Source organism: Ochotona princeps, chromosome 3, assembly GCF_030435755.1.
Source record: "Ochotona princeps isolate mOchPri1 chromosome 3, mOchPri1.hap1, whole genome shotgun sequence".
NCBI classification, from domain to species: Eukaryota; Metazoa; Chordata; class Mammalia; order Lagomorpha; family Ochotonidae; genus Ochotona; species Ochotona princeps.
In genome coordinates this window covers 84,721,290-84,738,604 of record NC_080834.1, presented here as the reverse complement: position 1 = coordinate 84,738,604, position 17,315 = coordinate 84,721,290, and the positions used below count along the sequence as shown (strand labels likewise).

Genomic DNA, 17,315 nt, shown 5'->3' with positions numbered 1-17,315 from the left:
TAGAGAGCCAGACAGGTTAGGAAGACATGTGGATAGTGGTGGCTGGAGATTGATCATGAATTTTTTAAAAAGATTTATTTTATTGGAAAGGCAGATATACAAAAAGGAGAGACAGAGAGGAAGGTCTTCCGTCCGATGATTCACTCAAAGCCAGGAGCCAGGAACTTCTTTTCCGGGTCTCCCACATGGGTGCAGGGTCCCAAGGCTTTGGGCCATCTTAGACTGCTTTCCCAGGCCACAAGCAGGGAGCTGGATGGGAAGTGGATCTGCCAGGACTAGAACCGACACCCACATGGGATCCTGGTGCATTCAAGGCAAGGACTTTAGCTGCTAGGCCACCATGCTGGGCCCGATCATGAATTTTCTAAAAACTATTTATTTTTATCATATTTTTGACAATCTTTACATAGTTAATTATGGTAAAAAGGTTCAAGGGCTATAGGGAAGTGGGTAAGACTATTATTTCCATATTGTTTCCTTCATGTATCTGAGGTAAATGGGGATATTGAGGGAGAAGCCCCACCCAGTCTCCCACCCACCCCAAGTCCTGGGTGTGGGGCATGCTCTGAGATACTTGTGGTTTTGATAGTTCCCTAGTTTCGAATCGCTGCCAGTCAAAAAGATTCATTTTTTATTGAAAAGTCAAATATACAGAGAGGAGGAGAGACAGAAAGATCTTCTGTCTGATGATTCACTCCCCAAGTGACTCCAATGGCCGGAGCCAAGCCGATCCAAAGCCAGGAGCTCTTCTGGGTCTCCCATGTGGGTGCGGGGTCCCAAGGCTTTGGGCTGTCTTTGACTGCTTTCCCAGGCAACAAGCAGGGAGCTGGATGGGAAGCAGGGCTGCTGGGATTATAACACGTTCAAGGTGATGACTTTAGTCGCTGGGCCACCACACCAATCCCTGATCATGAATTTGTAAAGCAAGATAAATTTCCTTACTGTGTGTGGATGGGAGTTTCCCCAGGACAGGGTTGAAAACAGTGGGATGGCCATTGTGCCCTTTGGAAAGGAGGCCACTACTGAGAAAGTGGAGCCAAGTCATGTAAAGGTAATAATGAGTTTCTCTGGTTCATCCTGTAGCCACAGAAAAGAGCTGAGAAGATGGATAGCAAGAATCCTGGCCTTTTGTGGAGGCTTGCAGAACAGGGGTGGATGAAGGTTGAGAGGTCCTGGGGAGAGTAGCTGGGATGCAACAGGGTCTGGAGAAGCTAGGGAAGGAAAGCTAGATCACAGGGGAGGGGGCTGCTGGCCAAAACAGGGGTGGACCAGGCATTAATAAGCTTACACAATTGGAAGGAAATGAAGAACAGGAGAGATTTCTGAGAAAGAAAAACAAGAATTCAGATTCATGAAGTTCTGAATTGTGAAAGTCTGCTATATAACAAACCCAAGAAGCAAGTGGTCAGAACTCAGTAGAAGAAAAAAAAAAAACCCTAAGCAAAATAAGGTAAGGTCTTGGTTTTCCTCCAGAACATTGAAGCCATCCAGGGTGATGGGGTACAAAGCAGAAGAAAACGGATACTTGGTAACAAAGGAAACAAAGACTGGGAAGTGGTTGAGGCTAAAATCGCCAGATCCACGCATTTTTGTATGAGATGGAAGGAAGCAATTGTGCAGAAGTGAGGAGGTTGGAGAATGGCTTCCAACCCTTTATGAAAGCTTGTTTGTTGTGGGAGAATGTAGTCTTGCAAAAACCAAGAAGTTTCCTGCAGGAGTTGTATTCAAACTCAGGAAGTAACAATGATACAAACAGGTTGGGGCCCTTTGTACATTGGGGGGTGCTATAAAGGCAGAATGATTCTGAAGAAACTAGAATATATCAGTAGTTAGGGGTATGAATGGTGTGTGTGTGTATGTGTGTGTGTATGTGTGTGTGGTGGGCAGGGAGTGGGGGACAGTAAGGGAGGACCTGGGAATGTACGAGAAAGAAAAGGCTCCTAGGGCAGTAACGGAGGCCAACAGCAGCCGGCCTGCCTGGTGGGTATAAGGCTCTGGACTCCAGCTGGCATGCTTATCTCCTCGGCAATGATATTTCTACTGCAGTCACCAGGTTGTGAACTTAGGTTACAGTTGTTCCCATGCCTTTCCCCCTTTTATGACCATATGTGCCGGACTAACAAATGTTTGGTTTTTCTCCCCCAAAGCATCATTGATACGATCACAACAAAACTGCCCCTTCATTGATCAAATAATAGCAGCATTGAGCTCGCGTCTCTGGGTGTGCACCCTTGTAAGCCTTTTCCTTCTCATTTTTATTTTGGACTTTTATTGGCTATTTTTCACAACATGACTGTATGATTGCATCAGTGAGGGGGTGAAGTTGCAAACACTTGACAGTTATTAATGTGTAAAATAACAAAAGTTTACTGAAGCAAATCACTAAGGACTTGGGCTGTGAGACCAGGTGATGAAGTAACATTAAAAAATGTCAAACAAACTAGAACAATGAGTCTTACGTGAAATTCTACTTTCCTGACTTGATTTTGCTGACTCCATGTCCTGTAGCTCAGAGGTAAGACATAAGTGCTGCATTTACCATCATTTATTAGAGTACATTTTTATAATGTAACAATGTTTCAATCATGTTTAAATGTCTATGCATAGGCTTAATATTTATTCATACTTTCTTAATTAACAGAAAAAACATTTTGATTACAGCTTTGGAAACATGTTGAGCTCGAAGAATAGCTGAAATCATGTGACTTTTCTAATAGACTCCTGTGGAAAGTGCTTTACTTTGCAGAATTATAAGCCTCAAAGTACTACGGCATTAAGGCATTGCAAAGCATTATTATTCATCCAGCAAAAACACATGGCAGTGGACTCTCACTCTCCTAGGGAATTCCTGCATTTCTCATGCACCTCAAGGGTACCAACCTACTCTCTGCCCCTCCATCTGTGGGACCCCCGGTCCGGATGAGCACTGGTCTCAGGCACCCACTCTTCCACCTTCTTCCTCTTCTCTCCATGCTCAGAGAAGTGTTTGCTCCCTCTTGTGGCCTTATTTTGCTAGGACATGTGTCGGCACATCCTTCCGTCATTCCATACTTTTGAACTGATCTGCCAACTGGAGGTATCTAAGATCGTACTCCTGGCAGCACTTATACCTGATATTCATGTTGGTCCAGCTTTGGGAGAATGGGACTCTAATCAATCCCGAAGAAAATTATATCTCAAACTTCTACTCCAGTTCCAGATAAATGAGTGTTAGTTTCCTCCGTCATACAGGGCCCTGCACAGATGACATTCCCATCAATTTTAGTGATTACTATATGCCAAACTCATACATGAAGCAGACAATGTATCGGACCTAGGACTTGGTCATCAACAGAGTGAACCCACTTTGTGAGGACAGAAGGCTCCTACATCTCTCCTCAAGCAGGATGGAATGCTGATCTTGCCTGGCTCATTGGCAGGGTTCCTACAGGACTTCAATGCAGCAGCAACTCAGGCCACACAATGCCTCAGAACTAACTATTTTAACCTTAGTTGTGGCTCTCTTTACCAAGTATCTTACTGGTTCCTTCCACTGGATTTCCACCTGTCAGTAGTCAGTAGTCACTTGCATACCATTAGCAATTCTATTAAAAAGATGCTAACTGCTGCTTTTTTCCCCTTCTACCTTGATCTGATAACAGTTCTAAAGTTTGTTCCTTGTTGTTTGTGCTCTTTCATTGGTTACCATCCTTCCCCAAGTCACTGGACTCTTCAAGGATTCAGGAGTAAAAGTACAAAGGCACTCAATGCTTGATAAATATTTAAGGATGATGATATTAACATTTTTAATATCCCTCAAACCTAAAATTTTAACTTTGATAGTATTTTGAATTTTAGGACTTGGCGTTAGGCTAGCAGTGTTATTGGAGTTCACTTCCTATTCCAAACAAAGCAGGGAAAAATGCCCGGTATCTGGTCTACATTCAAGGGAAAAAATTGACCTGAGGGCCATTTGGCTAATAAGAATAGGTTACTGTCTTCTTAAGCAACCATAACACTAGCTATGTATGCATTTCAATTCAACACTGAAAACCAGCCATCCCTATTTTGAGGACTGGAGAGTTCTAGGTTGGATTCCACAGCCTCTTCCGGAGCATCGTGGAGACTGCTGTGAGTCAGCAGTGTCTGTTCTATTCCTTCTGTGGATGTAGGGAGCAGGCAGTGTGCTTCCCATTCAGCCACTCAGGCGCTTCACCTCGCAGAGCTCCCTCCCAGGCAGTGATCCCAGGATGTTTGGAGAATGAATTAGAGGGCAGGAAATGTGAGCTTTCCCTTGTGCTAAGAGTATCACCACAGCCCACGAGAAGTTTAGGAATATGTAATGGCTCACAAGCTGGGATTCAGGTAAAGGAGGCATACCCTGGAGCAGCAAGACACTGCCAAGTCAGTGTCCAAGGCCTGCGGAGCTGACCAGCTAGGAAAGTCCAGCAGCTGTCTCCATTCAGCTGTTGGTGTGTCATCACACCATCCAGAGCCACTCCTGAAGGTGAGGCTATACATGGAAGGCGTCTGTCCGAAGGAACATGGCAGCTATTATGTTAACCTAAACAGGTGCTTCTACTCTTTGCATTAAACTCACTCATTTATCTGCACATGCTGGCTTCTCAGTTTATCCCTAAATAAAAATATATTTGTGTTACAAAAAAATTTAAAATAAGCATAAAATAGTTTAAATATTTCATTATTTGGCTCAGAGTTCTGATAGTGAAGCAAAGTGCAGTCTATCCCTCACATTCTAGCTGGGACGTGGTCCTTATCAGAAAGTAGACACCTTAAGGGTACTGAGACCAACACAAAATTTATGTGTCACATTTTCTGATAACTCAGGAATGTACTCTTCCAATCTGTGGAACATGGCCTTTCTCATCGTCACCACTCTATGTCTTCACCTTGCTTGCCTAGGGAGAATGCTATGTTCTGGGACTTTTCTCAGGAATTGACATCATCGGCTGTTAGTCCAATGTCTCGCTGGCCCAATGACAATGCAAAACCACTGCCCAGAGGCCTATTAACCGCTCTTACTGCTCACTCATCTCATGGTCTGAAGGTGGAAAGCATCCACTGATGTGTTAGTTATCCTTGTTACAATGCTGGCTTAAAGAGCACAGATCAAGATTTCAGAATGGCCTGCAAGGCTTATCAGGAGGACAGGAATATGATGGTGACGCAGGGGATGAGGTTTCAATATCTCATTGCAGGAGGTAAGTTCAGCTCAGTCTCAACAGCACTGGCTGTGAGGTTTGCTCAGGGGTACTGCTGGCCCTAAGGGATATTTATGCAATGACTGAGCTTCTTAGAAAGAGTTGAATCAATCTCGGACTTGAGAAAGGGTACCTGGTGAAGTTTTTAGTGGAAGCACCAAAATCTACCAGCAGGTGTATTAGAAATTTCAAATTCCAAATAACTGTAAGATCATTAGCTTGGCTTATTGTTTCTCCAACAGCACAAATAGAAGGGCAAGTGTAAATGCCTGAGGTGGGTGGTGTGTGTGAGGGGGTCTCACGGAAGAGGAAGGGATGCCTCAATGCTGCTCCTGAGCAATGGAGGGAGAGGGAGCAAGCATGGCAGCCCAGGGTACGGTGAACCCCATTCTCATGAAGGGCAGCTCCCACTGAGGGGCAGTGATGGCCATGATGCCAGGCTTCCTTCCCTCATTCTCTCTCACTGGGCTGGGCCCAGCCTCGTGAGGACAAAGAGAGAAGCCGGGCTAGAAGTATTCCCTGCTAATGCCCCACCAATTGTAGTTCTGCCTTTGTGGGAGGCTTTGCTTGATAATATCGTGTTCTTGGATTCTATTAAATCACAAGTAGATGCCTTCACTTTACTGTTGACACCTTGATGGAGATTCAGCACATCCCAGCCAGGTTATTTTCACCTCAGCTTCCACTCTTCCAGTTGGTGGATTTACAATTCAGAGTTCTGTACAGTAGCAGTTGGAGAACCAAATTAATAAAAGCTAGAGCTAGGTCATCTTGGATCTGTGTCAAGTTTATTCTTGGGTCCAGATTCTGATGTCTGTTGCTGACGTGTGGAGTCATCTTGGACAGGGCTGAAGGGATCCCAGGGAAACAGTGGGGGTCATTTCACCCACAGTAGGGATTGAGATGCACGTTTGTTTGTGTCTGCAAATCTGTTTCTATTTTAGATGGTAAGAGAAGACAAGCTTAAACAGCATTGAAAAGCACAAAGTATTGAGAAGGCCTTTGAACCTCACAGCTGACACAGGCAAAGGATTTTTTCTTTCTCTCAAAGGACATGGACAGCCAGCTCTCAACAGTCATAGACAACGTTAATCAGCCCCAGGATTTTACTGGAGGCAAACATTCTATCTTCTTCCCTAACTTCTCCCATTTGCTAATATCAACTTATCTGCATTTCATCTCTTGGTCTTTTCCTTGACCACTTTTTCTGAAAAATGGACTAAATACATGATCTAAAAGCTGAAAAAAAAAAAAAAAAAGAAAGCAAAAAAGCCCAAGCTTGAATAAACCTATGCTTGGACAAAAAGGCCTTCAGCTTCCAGGGGACTCATGATTTGTTTCCTGAAACCAGCAGGCGAAGCTCTGTCATTCTATTTGCCTCCCACTTCTCCCATCCAGGATCACTGATCTCCGCTGGGGCTGATAAAAACAGCTGGTTGAGGTCTCCAATCTCTGGCCGTTCTTAGGGATGGTCATTTTATTCCTAAGGGTGACCCCTTCTGGTGTCATCCATGTGTTTTCTGCCAGCTCCCCACAGAGAAGGCCAGGGGAGACGGTCTGGGTAGGACTTCTGATAGGGGACAGCAGGACCTTGGAATCTGTCCCTGCAGAAGAGGAGGGCAGGTGGTCCATGATAGGGAAAGGAGGGCTGAATAAGATGAGACTCTGAGGTCTTCCTGGTCTTGACCTGTGGAAGGGCTTCGAACTCGCAGATGGTCGTTCCATTTTGGAGGAGAGGAGATTGTCCCCAGAAGGCTCAGTCTCTGACGTGCGCTTCCTGCACTGTAAGGTAGCATCCTGGGTGGAGAGTGAGTTAGACGTGCCTGGCACTGAAGAAAGCGTGGGTCCCTCGCACAAGCAAGATGCAGCAGTGTCTGGCAGGGAGGACTTGCGAATGCCCATCTCTTGCTTTGGTTTCTGTTCCTTGGGGTTTTCCTGGGAGGAGCAAGGATCATCTTTGGCAGGCTTGTGGGATAGCCCACTGGTTGAGCTGGGCTCCTCATGGTCCTTCTCTGGAGGCTGGGCCCCACTCTCCGCTGAGCCCTGGGAAGGCAGGGGCTGTGGGATCTGTGTGTACTGAATCTTGGGTGGGATGACTGGCACTGCCCTGGCCTGGCACATTTTCACCATGAAGGAGGTTCTCACTGCAGACACGCTCACGGGAGCTGAGTTACGGCGACCTGTCAAGGCATGCGCCACAAGGTCGAGGTCCTGGGTGTCCTGGGAATTCATCTTCCAGGGATCTGCTGTACAGTGAGATGAGGTCAGCCACGTGACTTTTGCGTCTCCCCGCTGTGAGAGCTGTGTTCCAGGTGTACTCAGGGAGGCCATGTTCTCAAACCGGAAGAGATCGGCTATGGGGCTGGTGGAGTCCAGGTTGAGGGAAGAGGGCCTGTTTTTCCCTCTTGGTGGTCCACACTCAGGGCTCTTCAGTTGTACTTTGAGGGGCTGCTCCCCAGGTGAGGTATCCTGCACCCTGGGTGAAGCCTCCTTGCTGTTCTCTGGCCCAGGAACAGCATGCTGCTGTTCCCCATTTGCTCGCAGCTCTTTGCCCTCTGCTAGGCTGCTGGGGCCGCTTCTTGCCACTGTAGGTTGCACCTCACCTGGACCTCTCTGACCAGGAAGAGCCTCTGCCCCTTTCAGGATGGAAAACTCTTGGAAGGTCTTTAGGGCTTTCTCATCCCATCCCAAAATCTCTCTCCTGGGGGCTAGAGGCTGCACAGGGTCAGAATTCCTCTTTATTTCCAGATTAGCACAACTGCTAGAGCAGGGAACCTGGAGTGGCCACTGGCTTGGAACCACAGTTTTGCTATCTAGAGAGTGGCTCTGGCGAAGGCTAGGCCTGTGGCAAAGCCTCTTTTCCAAGCGGAGGCTCTGGGGGCCCTGGCCCTGGGCCTCCAGCACATCCTTCAAAGTGGGAGAGTGCAGGGGACTTGTCACCCACTGGGGCTCTTCCCAGGGATCCACCATCTCCAAGCCGTGCTGAGCACTCTCTGATGTGGTGTCATCGTCATCGCAGTCTGAAGGTTCCTGTACTGAATGGGCCATGTCCCCTTCACCCGGTGTGGCCAGCTCAGCCTCCTGCGCTGGACTGGGAAGACCAGTGCTCTCTCCCTCAGCGGCAGCATGCTTTGGAGTTTGCTTTTCACTTTGCGATGGAGCTGCCTCCTCTCCTTGACAAAGGCTAAGGATCCCAGGGCTGTCTTTGCTCTCGAGCTGCTTTTTAAAGGGCTCTGCCCTCAAATCCACAGGTGGATATTCTCTCTCAGGACCATCCTGTGACAGTGCAACTCGGGGTGCCTCCTCCAGGGGAGTTGGAGGAGGAGGAGCAGGTGGGAGTGGAGGGGACAGATTTCCTGAGCCTCCCGATGCCCTTTGTGCTGTTGGAGGTACCATCTCAAATGTAATTATTTCCAGAAGAGCTAGCCTGGCTGGGTCTGGGCGCAGAGCTTGTTCAGGCTTAGATCTAGGGAGGCCGCTGGTTGGTGCTGACGTCTCACTATTGGCTGCTGTGGAAGTTTCCTGTGTGCTCTGACTGCTTGGGTCTCTGGACCACTCCTCTTGGGGAGCACAGATGGGATCAGGCACAGGGCCACAAGACAACTGCCGAGACAACTCTGAGGAGGCAGAAGGCCCTGCCTTGGATTCGACAAGAGGCTGAGTTGGGCTGAGCTTCTGAGTAGGAGGCGGCAACGTGGAGAGCTCCTCCTCGGATTCAATGATTTTCAGTTCCTGTTGGATCTCGGGCCAGATTAGAGCACTGCCCAGATCATCTTCATCCTGGAAAACACCAGGAAACTGGTTATCTTAGAAGCTAGGATTTAGGGATCTGGAACAGTGCCAGCCTGGGCTGCCTGAGCAAATACAGGATGCAATTTCAGTAAAACTGTGGCTGCCTGCGGGCTCACCATATGCCATCACACACTCTGCCGTCATGTTTGTTTTCCCATGCCGTCAGAGATAAACATGTCTGTGATTAACTCCCATTTCAAAGTTGAAGAGGTGTGGGTGCAAAGAGATTAAATGATCATTCTAACACATACAACAGCAGACTGCAACTGAAATCCAGTACTGTGTGCACACTGGAACGCAAGTGCTTATGCCTGTGTATTGTTGCCAGGTAACATAGGCCAAACCTTGTCCTCACATAACCTCAGGTTTACTACAGGGCACACAAGAATGAGATTCTTAGGCCCAGTGCAGTAGCCTAGTGGCTAAAGTCCTCGCCTTGCAAACACATGGATCCCATATGGGCACCGGTTCTGATCCCGGCTGTCCTGCTTCCCATCCAGCCCCCTGCTTGTGCCGTGGGAAAGCAGTCAAAGACAGCCCAAAGCCTTGGGACTCTGTACCCACGTGGGAGACCCAGAGGAGGCTCCAGGCTCTTGCTTCGGATTGGTTCAGCTCTGGTCATTGTGATCACTGGGGAATGAATCATCCATCAGATGGGAAGATCTTCTCTGCCCTTCCTCCTCTCTGTACATCTGAGTTTCCAATAAAAACTAAAAAAAATTTTTTTTAAAGAATGAGATTCTCCCAGAACAACAAAAATGGTAACTCTCACCAAGTAAGATGCTTCCAGTGTTCCACATTGGAAAAACTTCTGAAGACATATTGAAATAAAAGCCATACAAAGCCTTACTGTCCTTTTACCCTTGAGGAATTGCTGTAAATGCAATAGGGGTTCTTCCCGTGGCTGTGGAAAAGGCTCCTTAGCTCTCAGATTTACAGAGAAGGAGAGAGAGAGAAAGATCTTCCATCCACTGGTTCACTCCTCAAATGGCCCCAGTGGTTGGAGCTGAGCCAATCTGAAGCCAGAAGCCGGGAGTTTCTTACAGGTCTCCCCTGCGGGTACAGGCTCCCAAGGCTTTGGGCCGTCCTCAACTGCTTTCCAAGGTCATAAGCAGGGAACTGGATGGGAAGTGGAGCGTGTGGGACACAAACTGGCCCCCATAATGGATCCTGGCGCTTGCAAGGTGAGGATTTAGCCATTGAGCCATCAGTCCAGGCCCCATTGTCATATTTTGAGATATTTTAGAAAACCCTCCAGGATTATTTGGTCAAAATAATCTAACTGCATTTAACTGTAGATGTTTCTGTTTTTATTTTGTCTACTATACTGTGTTCTTTTCTGGGATTAAGGAGAGCCTTTTACTTTTTTTTTTTTTTTTTGGAAAGATTTATGTTATCCAAACAGCAGAGTTACAGTGACAGGGGGAAACTCTATCCATGGCTTTCCCAGGTGCTGGATCATAAGCGGAGCAGCTCCAACCATCACTCTGGTATAGGATAGAGGATTGCAGGTGGTGGTTTAGTGTGCTGCACCACAATGCCGTTCCTGCCTTTTACCCTCCTCAGGGTAGGCATTAATTAATACCAGTAGGTAATTGATAAATTTAGATGCCTAAAGGAACACCTATACTGCCCTGCACTCTCCTCCCCTCCTTCTCAGTAAGAGGACCACAGTGCGATATTTTCCACTGTTTCTTCCTCCTCACTCCTTACCCAGTCCTTCACCAAGTCCTGTTCTAGAAAACCCTTGCATGCTTTCACTTCTCATCCGTATGCCCTACACTTGCTCCAGTGACCACCTTCTGTCATGTGGTTTGCCAAGCGCCAGCCTTCTTACTGACATACTTACCCCTGTTTTTGCCCCCTCCAAGCCCTTCCCCTCACAGAAGAGAGTGATCCTTTAAAGATGAAATCCCAACCATATCCAGCCTTTTTCCAGTGGTTCCCCTCCCATGCAGTTCTGGCTGATATGGCTCCTGATCCAGGCGGAACCTCACTTGCTTCCTGGCCTTGCTGCCATTCCTTGCATGTTCCACATTCTTTCCCAGCTCACATTCATGCTACATCACAGTCTTTCTGCCCAAAACCTCTCCTTTTTTTTTTTTTTTATCCTCCTCCTATTTGTTCCTTCTAGATAAATCCTGTTCTTCAAAGAAGACTTGTCTGACCTTTGTGACACACACCTCCTCCCTCTGACAGGTTAAGTCCTGCTATTTGCTCCCACAGTACTGCATACTTCCCTATCACTCTAGAAATGACTCAGTCAGCTTCATGAAATCAGCAATGGTGACAATGTCATTTAAGGCATTCATTCAATAAATGTTCTTAAATGACTCAATGAGTCCAGAGTTGTTTGTGGCCGCAGCAGGTGCCACTTCCAATGTGAGCATCCCAAAGCTGAAGGCTGTTTCATGTCTCTGCTAGTCTACTCTCAGATCTGGCTTCCTGCTAACGTGTCTAAGAAGGCAGCAGAAGACAGCCCAAGTATTTAAGCCCCTGCCACTCATGTAGGAAACCCAGATGAAGTTCCTTCAGCCTGGCCCAGCTCTGGCAGTTGTGGGCATTTGAGCAGTGACCCAACAGACAGAAAGTCTCAGTCTCTCTCTCTCTCCTTTTTTTGCTCTGCCCTTCAAATAAATAAATAAAGTCTTTGAAAAATGAATACACTAATTAACTGATGCCTTTACTTGTTCCTGTGAAACCCTCCTGGCTCTCTTTCTGGCACCAACTTTATTTTGCCATCTGGCTGGTCCATGCAATGCCACTCACACTTGGGTCCCCCTCAGGAGAACCTCTGCACTGTTCCCCTTCAGCAAGTGGAGACACATCTTACAGAAACCCCAGCTCAGCCCCTTTGAGCCCCGGCCGTCCCTAACTCCCAGGACATGCAGTTTTGTGATGTCCTGGAAACAAGTTGAAAGACAATAAGTTTCCTTTTCCCAGGAGTTCCCTCTGGCCACAGAGCTGCCTCGCAAATTCAGGGATCTTTCCTGGGTCTTCATACTTTCTATAAGAACATTCATAAAAACACTCTGGAAAATGTCATCTCTAAAAATCAGACAAGCTGTAATCATCTTTTAGTTTCTCCGGAAGCTGCAGGAGGACAGACAGATTCTGGAAATAGTAGGTTTTAGAAACTAGCACAGGCCTGGTAAGGCAGCCTAGTGGCTTAAGTTCTCACCCTGCATACACATAGATCCTGTAAGGACCTCAGTTTGTGTCCCAGCGGCCCCACTTCCCATCCAGCTCCCTGCCTGTGGCCTGGGAAAACAGTCAAGGACGGCTCAAAGCCTTGGAAGCCTGTACCCAAGTGGGAGACCCAGAAGAAGCTCCTGGCTCCTGGTGTTCTGTTGGCTCAGCTCTGGTTATTGTAGCCATTTGGGAAGTGAACCAGTGGATGGAAGATCTTTCTGTCTCTTTGTCTCTCCTTCTCTCCATAAATCTGATCTGCCTTTCCAATAAAAAAATTCATTCCACCTGACTCAAAGTTTATCTCTTAAAGTCTTCTGACAGAAATTCTTTAAAACAACTTAATAAAAATCTCCTTTGGGGAAAAGGATGCCATGTGGTTGGAACAGGCAGTGTACCCCTTACCATCTCAGTGAGAAACACAGCTTCCGCCTTGGCCCTGGGGCTCCCTGGCAGAGCACTGGGCTCCTCCTGGTCAGCCTCTTGGCCCTCCTCCGCCACCTTCTCCGTGTTTAGCCCCATCTCCAATTCTCTTGAATGTTGAGAGCCCAGCAAGATTTCCAAGGTTTTCTGCTCCTCCAGCTGGGCGCCTGAATCCAGGGTAAGGCCTTGGTCGCTCTCTGGCGTTGCCGCTGCTTCAGGCTCTGGCTTGACATCCTCGAGAGCTGCCTTCTGTGGGACGGCTGCTGCAAGGAGGATATATCTGTTAAAAGGGGCTTGTCCTCAGCATGGCTGCTGTCCTGCCCCAGCCCTGCTTCACAAGCACAGACGGAGTTCTCTCAGCTCCCTGCCTCCTGCACACTTCTCCCTTCTCTCCCAGCAGCGCCCAGGACTTAGATCACAAGCATCTGACTTTCAGAGTTAGGACTGGAGGGGGGAGAAACTGGAGGATTGTATAGTCCAGTGATCCTCAACCAGCTGCCATTTTGCTCCTTTTTCTCTCTTCCTCACAAGACACCAGGAATGTTTGCAGACATTTGGGATTATGGGGTTGTTACAACTATGGAGCTGGGAGTGCTGATTGAAGCCAGCGACACTGCTAAGCCCCCTCCCTTCCACTATACAGGATGCCTCCCCTCTGCCCCAAAGACAAAAGATTATCTAGGCCAAAGTGTCAACAGTGCTGGAGTTGAGAAATCTATATCTCACCCAATTTTTCACTTCACAAATAGGAGTCATATTTAGGCCAAAGATCACAGAAATATGTTACTCATGCCATTCTTATGATTCACGTATTCTTGTCTGACTGTCCTCTGTGTGGATATACAAACCTCATGTGAGTAAGGTCTGATCTGAAACATCTCCTGAGCTCCGGAAGAGAAAGTTGGGTGTCAAGCTTGGCCTCTAGCCTCACATGAAGAAAAGCTTCATGCCACTGTACAAGGCTGTTTCCAAACATGGCATAAAAATTTAAATGAAGTACCTGGGACACACAGTGGATCCTTAACAAATGCTACTTACAGAAGAACTAAAAGAAATTGCATTCAAATTATAATTTGGTACAATACCATGGTTTTGAGGCCAAGGTAAGGCTCAGGTAGGATAATGGAAGGCTAACACACAGAACAGTATAAATTCAGCAGAGCTTGATGGTTAAGAATAAACTACTCACTGCCTTTGACGTCAGTCCACTTCACCGTGAAGTCAGCCTTACAACCCAGTTAGGTCTGACAGCACCCTGATGTCTAATCTGAGAATGATCCTAGCTGACAAAAGCGCTGTTTTTTTTTTGCCCATAACTCAGTAACTTTACCTTTCAATGTGTAAGACATTTCCAGAGATCAAAAATTAAAACTACCTAGAAAGGAATTCTCAGGTTTTCCTTCCATTCCTATTACGTCTATCCTCTCCCACACTACCACTGTCCCTTCTAGATAATGTCTTTCATTCGAATCTGATGTGTTCTGTCATCGCTTCTCGGCCTTTTGGCTAAGATCAAGTGATATGTTCGGTCACAGCTTATGTTTGAGTATTTAAATAAGCACTTGCACTATGTATATTTTTCTTCTTATACAAAACATATTTATTCCTCTTTGATTTTCTTCACGTCACATCCCTTCAACACCATGCCAAGAGACTGACCATTCCTTAGAATGTGGCCCAGTGTAGGTTCTCTTCAAAGCAGAACCTGAAACAAGGTCCTTGTGTGGAAGATGATTCCAGGAAAGAAGAGAGAAGATGAGACAAGGATGGAGGCAAAGCCAAGAGTGTGCCATTGAATTGGCTACCAATATGAGCTGCTGGAAGCCAGTCCCCGCTATCCAGACAGAATGTGCCCCACATTCCCTCCACAGGGTGTGAGGTAAGGTCATCTACCCACTGTTTCCTGGCTCATATGGAGTTGAGGGCTGCCTAGGTAAGTCTCCACCCTTTTGGGTCGTCTCAAGCAAAGGCTGAGCAAGATTCTTCTAGCAAAAAAAAGGTTCTGAGGCAGTAATCAAGAAACAAAAGGCAAGCAGCCATAGGATGCCTTCCACACAAGAAAACAGTCCCCCACAGATGCGTTGGAGATTGCAGGGACGTGATACAGTGCCCACCAAGGCATGGATTCTCTAGGATTTGTGCGGATAAGTCCCAGTTAGTCAACCAGTTTCCTAAATATGGACATTTGGTGTGGAAATAATAGTCTTACCCACTTTTCTGTAGCCCTTGAACCTTTGTGCCCTAATTAACTACGTAAAGATGGTCAAAAATAACGAAAAAAAAATTTTAAAATGAACATTTTGGATAGTTTTCAAACGATGCGGTGATAGGCATGCATCATTTTTTGTTTGTACAAATATATTTACGATAAATTCTTGAAAGTGAAACTTCCAGGTAGAAAAGTAAGTACACAATTTGCTTATTAAGATACTTATAATTATCACCAATCAGGGAAAACATGATATTTTTCATTTTTCTTTTTGGGCTGGCTTATCTGATTCAGTATAATGGTTTCCAGCTGCATCTACTTCATTAGGAAAGAGTTTCGTTCTTTTTAAAAAAAATTATGGCTGAGTAGTATTCTATCATATATACATGTCTTTATCCAGTCATCATATGCTTTCCCAGATTTGCGGTAACTAATACACACGGTACCAAAAATGTAATCTACATGAATGAAAAAGTCTAAAGGAACATAACATATCTCCAACACTGAGGAGCTATGTATATATTGTGTGGTCTATTTCTTTTTTAAGCTGATTATTTTGGCAGAAATCAGCTATGATACTTAACTCTGAATAGATGTTATTTACTCTAAACCATGGCACTTATTTCAAAGTTGTTTTATCTTATCACTGAACTTAAACAGTTAGGAACCTGACAGAGATCATAAGAAAACTTGGTGGGGTGATTATTGTTACTGGTGAGTGCTTATTTTCTCTGTGTGTATATGGGTGTGTGTGTATGACAGAGGGAGAGAGAGAGAGAAAACAAAGAATAGATTCCAACTTTAGTTTTTACAGTTGTTTGAAAAAAAAGTTCAACTGTATTTCCAGGAAGCCTTTTGTTTGTATGAAACATTTACTTAGGAAATTCGAGAAGAGGGGATATTTTCAATAATTCAGTAAAGTTCTATTCGTGGGAAGAATTTGTCAGTCTCTCTTTTAGGGCTCAGGTTGTTGTACCCACTGTAACCATTAAAATGGACTGATGGGAAGAGTGAGGAGGGGTCTGCACTAAGCATGAGCTTGTTTATGCCCTGTCACTGCTGGAAAGCTTCAGCGGCTCCCTGCTGCCTCCGTTAGGACACACCAGGCCCTCCTCACTCTGGGCCAGGCACATGGCTGCTCATTCCTGCCACTCCCCGTGATGGGCCTGCACTCTGCCTTGCTCCTCTCTGTGATTGCAACCTGGTGCACTTTTCAAGGCATAAATCTAACAATACCTCTGTGGAGCTTTTCTGATGCTATCTCCCTCTCCCACCTCCTCTAGCACTTCACATGATCACCCAGCTCGTGTCCATGCAATAGCTCACTATTTTCTTCTTCTTTTTCTTTCTTTGGAAGATTTTAAATGTTTATTCCTTTTAATCTGTTTAACACGCAACAATGGCATCCGATATCAGTGTGCTAGTTCAGGTCCTAGCTGCTTTACTTTTGATCTAGTTCCCTGCTATGGCACCTTGAAAAAAAGTGTAGGACGGCCCAAGTACTAGGGCCCTGACCACCCAAGTGGGAGATATGGATGAAGTTCTCCTCTGACTCCTAGCTTCACCCTGGTTACTGTGGCTGTTTGAGGAATGAACCAACAAATGGAAGCTATTTCTTTCTCTTGTCTCTGTTACTCTGCCTTCCAACCAAATGCACAAATAAATATTTACAAAAAGGGGGGATGGTACGATGACTCAATTGGCTAATCCACCCCTTGCAAGCACTGTGATCCCACATGGGCACTGGTTCGTGTCCCAGCTGCTCCATTTCCCATCCAGTTCCCTGCTGGTGACCAGGGAAAGCAGTAGCAGATGGCCCAAAGCCTTGGGACCCTGCATCTGTGTGAGAGACTTGGAGAAGGCTCCTGGCTCCTTTGCTTTGGATTAGCTCAGCTCTGTCATTGTGGCCACTTGGGGAATGAACGAGAAGATGGAGGATCTTTCCCTGTGTCTCTCCTTCTCTCTGTAAATCTGCCTTTCCAATAAAAATAAGCAAATCTTTTTCAAAAGTGTTAGAATAAAAAAAGAAAGACGACAGAAAATCTCTGAAATGCCCCTTAGGGTCAAGGGACCTTCTCTTTTGGAGAGGATTGCCAATGCCATGAAAGTTACTGGGAGGAAAAAAAGTTGTTGGAGACACTTTGTTCCTTGAAGATTCCACTTCTTCCCTTGTCACTTACCCTGTTGCTATCACAGCTGCCCATAATCATTCTCCAGACAAAGCCCTATTGGATGCTCTGAACTGTTTTTCCTCTTGCATTAGCCCTTGTGAGAGGAGTTTCCCTGGCTTTACAGATTAAAAAAGGCTCAGAGATATCAACCAATCATCCAGTGTCATGAAACCAAAACGCTGTAAAGCTGGGGTCTGAATCAACAATAACTGGGCCTTGACTACAGCTTCCCATAATACTCAGCTGCCTCTCAGTCCAAAATGCCATTTCTCATGGTTTCTGCATGACAAATGCTGAGAAGTCTTCCCAGCACCCTCCCTAGAGGAGTGC

General features: G+C 46.2%; 1 protein-coding gene across 1 annotated transcript in view; it reads right to left on the bottom strand.

Moving 5' to 3' along the window:
• Positions 1-5,986: 5,986 nt before the first annotated feature.
• The window catches only part of ARHGAP31 (Rho GTPase activating protein 31), a 120,465-nt gene continuing 109,136 nt past the window's right edge, over positions 5,987-17,315 (bottom strand). The window contains exons 11-12 of the mRNA XM_004577882.3: positions 12,588-12,868; positions 5,987-8,981 (exon numbers count right to left, since the gene is read on the bottom strand). Of these exons, the coding sequence (XP_004577939.2) occupies positions 6,567-8,981; positions 12,588-12,868 (2,696 nt within the window). The 3' untranslated portion in view covers positions 5,987-6,566. The remainder of the gene's footprint in view (positions 8,982-12,587; positions 12,869-17,315) is intronic.